This window comes from Helianthus annuus, chromosome 4 (assembly GCF_002127325.2).
Source record: "Helianthus annuus cultivar XRQ/B chromosome 4, HanXRQr2.0-SUNRISE, whole genome shotgun sequence".
Lineage (NCBI taxonomy): Eukaryota > Viridiplantae > Streptophyta > Magnoliopsida > Asterales > Asteraceae > Helianthus > Helianthus annuus.
In genome coordinates this window covers 158,781,408-158,789,251 of record NC_035436.2, presented here as the reverse complement: position 1 = coordinate 158,789,251, position 7,844 = coordinate 158,781,408, and the positions used below count along the sequence as shown (strand labels likewise).

The window sequence follows — 7,844 nt, the reverse complement described above, 5'->3', positions numbered from 1 at the left end:
GCGTTGTATGACATGCTATCAATTTTAATTTGAAAATGTGCTTGATGATGAGTGATCATATTCAAATTTGGGCTAAATCCAAGAAAAATTATTCCATGTAACTAAGTTTAAAAAGGTAAAAACAAAAAAAACATGTGTCTATCAACCTAAAAAATATATATAAAAGAAAGTGTTTCTAACATTTCTCTCTGACAATTCTACCCTTTATAACTATAATTACATTGAGGTGCATGATGTTCTTTAATATCGTATATAATAATAGATAGCATAAATTACCAATTCTGGCATGGAAAAGTTTTATTACATAAAGCATACTTTATTTGTTTTTTTAACAAATAGTGGAATCAATAAAGCAATGTTATTGGATATTAGATGAAAGGTTAGTATAAGGTTTGTTTACTCATGTAAAGCACATCAACCAAACAAATCCAATCACCAGTCCCATGGGCTTTGCCCATTACCCTAATCAAAAGGCAGCAGAGAAAAAAACCAGACCAGACCATACCTTTTCATAAGCTTGGAAAAGAAAAACATGCTCTCAAGTGTAGTGTAAAAGAGTAATGGTGTTTTAAGAATACTACAACAGGAAGCAAGAAAGCAAAGTAGTAACACTTTGGCTTTTTTACAGTGAAAACAAAAGCTATGACATCACTTTCTTTACATAAACTGACAAGATAATTGTAAACGACTCGACTCGGAATCCAACATGATTGATGTTCATGCTAAATAGTTGTATATCTGCGGGTTGCTCTTGTCTCTCTCCAAGTATTCCCTGTCGATTAGACTTTCTATCCTCTTCTTCAAATCAACCGGTTTTATCGGAAACTTTAGCTGTTCCAACAAACAAACAAAAAAAGCGTCAACTTTTGCCCATTTTGCCAGTTGTACGTTGAGAGAAACGACGGTTACCTGCTGAAAGAGTTCGGTTATCAGAAGTGTGTGAGACAGCATTTTCCTAGTCTTCATTATCCGAACAATAGCAGCATCCACCTGCAATACATTCCAAAAAAATGAATCAAGACTTTAATAATTACAGAAAAGCGAGACGGTTTGAAAGGCTATTATGATTGCATAAGAAGATATTGACCTGATATTGACGATCTTGGAATACTCTTTCAGTAGTGCTTGCGTTTTCTTCCACAGTTTCCTTCAACTGGATAGCATTAACCTGTATACACACAATTAAACTCATCATTCAACGCATTATTACTAAATGTATAAGACGTAACCTCACAAATTTAATTATTTAAACGACACATATTATAATATAAGTTACCTTTATACGATAAAGGGGAGCGGTAAATCCATCATTGAACATGAACAAATCATTATCATCCACCTCCCTACCTTTTGGTATCTGAGTAAAACATCAAGATCAGTTAATGTTTTTAGGGTAGCAAAAATAGAAAACGTATCAAATTTTTTTAAATAAAAAACACCTTTTGAAGAACGCGGACTTTTCCACATGCAAGTGACTGCAGAGTTCTCCTTAATTCCTTGTCCTCAATGCTAGTAGCATCTTTAATATCTTCAAAACTTAGCTTTTGTGCATCGTTGAACAGCATCAGAACAACGGTCTGAAAAGATGTATTAAACACTAGGTTATAGATCCGTGTATTACACGGGGTTGTATAATTGAAATGATATAACTATATAATATGTAAAAATTCTTTATAGCCCGTGTATTACTGAAAATTATGTAATACATAAATATATATTTTTCATATGACTGCAATTATGTATTACATTTTACACAGATTCATGTATACAAATAGTGTTATTTTTATTATTGTGTATCTTTTAATTATAACTTTTATTTAAAGTAAATGAAAATAATTTTATTGGTATGTCATAAATTAAATTCGTTATTCTTATCGATAATTGTTATGCGGATTTAATTAATGATTAGTTATTATAGAATTATAATCTAAGCTAATGGTTCATATATGACGAATAAAATATATTCATAACTAATGGTGAATTTATTGTTCACAAGCTTGGTTTTAAAATGCGCGCATAATGCGTGATGCGCCCGATGCGCTAATGAGAGCGCATCGCAACAGCTGATGCGATGCGTTTACGTGATGCGAGAATATTGCGCACATTTCGCATAATGCGCTCTGATGCACGCAACATTGTTTCTTATGCTTTTTTCCAGATTTTATGAACTGTGTTCGGTTTTTTCCATAATTAACATCTTAGTATGCAAGATTTGAACCAAAAAACACAACTCTTACCTTCTAATTACGTCAGTTGTTTTACTTTAAGTATGTTTTTATAAGTTTTTATGTATAAATAATTTTTAACTATTTTTTTTGTAAAGAACGCATCGCGCATCAGATTTTTGGGCTAAACGCATCGGAGCGCATAATGATGTTTAAAACCAAGTTCACAAGTGTGTAAAAACAAGATATCAATAATTTCAAAGTAGGATTAAGATGAAATACAGTGATGACACGTGTCTAATTTTGTATTCCTTTATTAGGTAGTTGATTTACTAATAAAAAACTGTGAATAAAAAAAGCATTTCGGGTTTGACCCGATACCCAACCTGCCTGACCCACCCTTTTGCCACCTTCAACCCTAACCGACAATGTAAAGATCAGTGGGAGGAAACCAACCTGAAATAAGGAAACAGCCAGTTCTTTCTTTCCCTTTGCAAATTCTGCTTTCAAGACGCAGTGGCCTAATGAATTCTGCCACATTAATCGCCTACCGCTATATTTGCTCAAGTAGAACTCTTTAAATATATCCTGCAAAATTACACAAGTTCCAGCTTATCGTAATTTAAAAGAAACTGCAAAACGTAATAGAGTTATGTTTTATTTACGTCATACCTGATAAACATTCAATTCATGGGGAAGGCGGACATCCATTGGTGGATATGTTGGCCAGTAACTGTGTCAAATTACCACGTTAATTTAGTCGTCAACAAAAATCAGTTTTTTTTTTTTTGTTATTTTCACAAAAGAGCTCAGGATTATAAAACATACCCAGTTGTTAAAACATGAACACTCATCTCGATTCCGGAGGGTAGTTTCGTCCTAGCTTGCGATGATTGCTTGAAAGATTCATTAATCTCCTTCGATAACTCAATATCCTAAAGAAATAACGATGAAAATAAATCAACGATATTTATAAAACGCTCAAAATGCCCCTTAATATAAATAAAATAAGGTAAACTTGTGGATAAATAGTAATATAGTATCATACATACCTTAAACATTCCTTCGAGCTTGTTGGTAAACTGGCTACCACATTCGGTTTTCAACTGAAAACAATGATCAAATAGTTAATACTTAATAATCAGAAACCATACTTACTTAACACCGAATAAAAAATCGTAAAGACTTCAAACCTTAGAGATCATCGACTTTTCAGCGTCAATAGATGCACTCTTCCCTAAAAGAAGTCTTTTTGCAAGATCCTTTTTGTAGAATGCTTCAAACACATCTTTACCCTTATATCACAAAATTATACATAAAAAAATAGATTAAATTTTTAAGTGAATATAAAAGGAGCAAGTATCTTTAAAAAATACTGCAATTTTACGGGTACCTGTATGAATCTGAACAAAACCAAAACTTTATCAAGAGTGCCCTCCAATTCTTCCTCGGATGTACCCTTATTTCCAGCACGTAGTTTCTCGTCCAAAAACTTTGCAATCAGTTCAGCAGGGCGGTTCTGAAGGTAACATAGTAATACTCTGTTAGTTACACAACACATTTGATTGTAAATTTTAGTTCCTAAATCATAACAAAAACGGTACCTGACGTAGATTGATTAGATACTCGAATGCTTCTTTAATGGTGTTGCAAAACACATCATTCTTCGAGAAACTTTCTTCCCATATTTTATCAAGAGAAACCTTAAACTCTAAGAGGGAAGACACCATATCTTTGTCCTTTTCTTCATCTGTTACGATACCTTGTCCTGTTTTACGGATGTATGCACTTAGGGCGTGTCGTAAAGATTCAAGGGCGTTAACCCTGAAGAAAAGCGTGTACATCCTTCTAAGATCTTGTGTTCGGTTGCCATCCATCAACATCGTAAAACCCTAGACCAAGTTGTAACAAAAGTCAATGGTTGACTAAAACTTACATACAGAGAACTATGAAATTCAAAAATAGAGTAAAATGCCATTTTCGTCTCTGAGGTTTGGTCAGTTTCGCGACTTTCGTTCAAAGGTTTGTCTTTCCGTATCTGGATCCAAAAGGTTTGAAATCTTGCCATTTTCATCTGGCTCGTTAACTTCATACATTTTTCTACGTTAAGTCAGGGGTATTTCTGTCTTTTTGTCAACTTAAAGGGCAATTTGGTCTTTTTACATAAAGTGAAAAAGACCGCATCACCCTTTAAGTTAACAGAACTACCCCTGACTTAACGAAGAAATATGGATGGAGTTAACGAGCCGGATGAAAATAGCAAGACTTCAAATCTTTTGGATCCGGGTGCGGAAAACCAAGCCTTTGGACAAAAGTCGCAAAACTGACCAAACCTCAGAGACAAAAATGGCATTTTACTCTAAAAAATATAAAAAACAAAAAAAATTGAAAGCATTCATGCCTTATCGAGTATTGCAGATATATGAAGCTCAAGAAGTTGTCTTTCAGCGGTTGCCACCAACGGTTTTCTTGTGCTAGCATCAAGATACAGTAGACATCTGTCGTGTTCTTCATGCAACCTTACCTGCAATCATAAACACCGTCAAATACCAAAAACCGTAAAACATGCAACATGCAATAACTTTTTTGAAAAAAAGAATATGAAAAAAGATGCACACCTCCACATGTTTCAAATAATCTGGAACATCTGATTGTTGCATGTATTTAACTCCTTCAGCAGCATAGAACTCCGATGTACATTCAAGGAATGGTTTCTCGAAACTCTCGGAATAAATGCCCAAAGCGGTAAACATCTTCAACAGGTGGTTAAGAAGTGTTCTATCAACTGCTTCGCCTAATCTGATAAATATTAAAACAAGAGCATATTAATCATAAGTCGTAACATACACATAATTATTCATATTAAGGATATTTCTGTTAAAAGATACGGTGGTAATAGTATACCTCTCGCTTTCTATCATTTTCAGAAGGCCAAAGACTGTTTTGTGTTCAACTTCCGAAGCTAGTGATAAATGCTTCCGGAAAAGTTGAAGACCCATGTCCCACAACGACCGTACAGATGGAGTTTGTTTGACATACGTACGGTCAAGATACAACGCGATACCACGAATCATTAACATTTGGTCACAGAAATCTTGCCACGTTTTGTGCACAAGTGATAAGAAAACCACAAGATCTTCGCTTTGACCGACTAATGATTGTAAAGCAGAAGATATGTGGGATTCACATTCCCGTTCAATCCGTTGGTATAGACTTCCCCCCATCTTGTGAAGGCAAAGATCATTGACCGCCTATAATTAAAAAAAACATTTAGTCAATGGATGGCGAAATGGTAATTCATGGTAATAAAACAGCATGGGGTTTGACTCACTTGATAAAGTTTCTCCAAATCACACGGATCTGGCTGCTTCAAAAATATGGCGCTAATTGCCGACTTCAAGACCGACCATGTATTCTCCTCAAAGTTTGTTGGCAACGTTGGTTTAGCTGTAAGAAAAAAAATGCGATAAAAAAGAAAAATTTTAACAAAGTGTCATATACCATATAAAATTATTAAAGCAATACAAAATAGATACTGAAAACTGTTTAACCATGCAAAATATTTGTAACTGCATTAAAAACCGTAGTCTTGTTTCATCATGTAAAAGCTATGCCATGTTTTTCTATAACTAAAACAAGGCATCGCCAAAAGAACATCTGTAAAGATAATCCACGAATATCATTTCCTGAACTTAAAAATTCATTCACAAATTACAGCATAATGATGACCCAGTACAGGGTGCATTTTCTTAGTTTTAGAGCGCCAACCATAGTTATTAAAGGTGCTAGGCGCATAGGCCTCGCCTGGGGCCTAGGCGCAAAGCGCAAAAAAAGCAAGGGCCTGAGAAAAATAAAGCGCATAATGAAAAAAAATAAAAAAATATATTATGTATTAGAAAAAAATACTATTCTATAAATAAAATAAGCAAAATCTATTATATAACACTTTATATCATTTATTTAGTACCAAAAGTTCTAAAATATTAGTGTAGAAAAGTAGTTTTCCTTAGATAAAAGTACAGATCTGGCTAGAATCTTGCCAGAATTTAGAAAATTTGGCCGGAAACTCTCCGGAATCTAGGAATCTCGTCGAAATGTGCAGCTTCCTTGACTTAAGGCGCAACTGCCACGCCTCGCCTGAAAAATGGGCCTAGGCGCAAGAGGCGATGGCTTTTAACGACTATGGCGCCAACCATCATAAGACACAGCAATCAGAACCATTCGGTGTATGCACTTTCTTATATATATGAATCATGAATAAAAGTGTGAGCAGTTGGCATGTTGTTCATCAGAGCTACCCAAGGTCCCAATCAACACCCAAAAGAACATAATCTTGGAAATAGCTACATAAACTTAAACCGCATACTCGAATAAACAAGCAAGTGAATTTCACATGCCTTTTATTCAACATTACATTAGGGTTTTAAATACAACAAAATTTGAATGTAAACCTACAAGGCTCTTTCCATCTACACGATTAGATATTCCTCATCGACAATCCTGATAACGAATATTGTTCAGGTAAGCACCTTGAAAATCTCTTTCTGTTCACAACACCTAGTGTATTCTTAACACCTAATCTAAACAATAAAAAACACACTAAACCCAACAACAAACTGTCAACTTAACAAACTCCTAAAATCAGCTACCCAAATTAAGCATAAATCCCCAAAATCATCAACAACCAATCCATACATCCAAAACCCTACATCCCCAATTCAAAACAAAAAACACACAATTCAAACAAAAGTAAAAATCCCCATCAAATAACAAAACCCCACAAACCAATTTCAAAAACAAACATAACAAAATTAAAGTAACAAAATGGGTTAGGTAAAAGATTAAATCTTGGACCTTTAACCAGCTTAATCACAAGCTTCTTAGCCGGTTGCGGAGGAGTAGCCTTTTTCCGAGCCAAATTAGCCGTAAACCCACCAGCAGAAGAGGCGCGTACGGCGTCGTTTTCAGTCGGATCTACGATCATCGAAGAGGGGTCTTGCACACCCGAATTACTATCAAATTGATGTGATTGGAACCCGTTTTTGTTGTCTAGAGAGCAGGATACGGCTTGAGATTTCGCCTTCTTCATCAGGGAGAAGTGGGGTCCGCCGCCGCCGCCGGTGGTGGTGTTGGTGGTGGGTTGTTGTGGTGGTGGAGATGTGCAGGTTGTAGATGAGCGTTTGCGGTGGTTGTTGTTGGAGGGTTGCGACATATGAAAGTGGAATCAGAAACTCATTGTGTTAAAGAGTAGAAAGAGAGAGAGAGAGAGAGATGAGAAGGAAGAAGGTCGACAAGGGGAAATGAGTTATGAATTGGACACACACTTGAGACTTGAACCATACATTCGTTTCTTTGGTTTTTGAGGGTTAAATTATGGACTTTTGAGGGTGTTTTGGAATTTGGATATGTTCAATTTGCAACCTATGTAGTAATGATCAACATGTATTGTAAAAAGTTATAAAATGGGTGTTTAAATGTAAAAAGGAAAAGTTAAAAAGAATTTAATACTCTAAAGTTAAAGTTATGAATATTTAGGCATTTTTTATATTATATACAAGGATTAAATAGGAACTTTATTACCGCTAGAAAGGATATAAAACAATAGGATTATGATATGTGGAAAAAATTAAAATAAAGAGGAATGATATTTTAGTCAATTTTATTCAATCTTCTTCCTCC

At 34.9% G+C, this 7,844-nt stretch overlaps 1 protein-coding gene across 1 annotated transcript; it reads right to left on the bottom strand.

Moving 5' to 3' along the window:
* Nucleotides 1-481: 481 nt before the first annotated feature.
* Nucleotides 482-7,514, bottom strand: LOC110937032 (cullin-4). The gene is made up of 17 exons (XM_022179444.2): nucleotides 7,020-7,514; nucleotides 5,497-5,612; nucleotides 5,070-5,416; nucleotides 4,784-4,964; nucleotides 4,567-4,689; nucleotides 3,770-4,057; nucleotides 3,559-3,684; nucleotides 3,359-3,460; nucleotides 3,218-3,271; nucleotides 2,994-3,100; nucleotides 2,838-2,898; nucleotides 2,622-2,753; nucleotides 1,440-1,577; nucleotides 1,277-1,357; nucleotides 1,088-1,168; nucleotides 910-990; nucleotides 482-831 (listed from the first exon to the last, which is right to left on the bottom strand). The coding sequence occupies exons 1-17, from the start codon at nucleotides 7,375-7,377 to the stop codon at nucleotides 718-720; spliced, it is 2,490 nt and encodes an 829-aa protein (XP_022035136.1). The 5' UTR covers nucleotides 7,378-7,514; the 3' UTR covers nucleotides 482-717.
* Nucleotides 7,515-7,844: the final 330 nt, after the last annotated feature.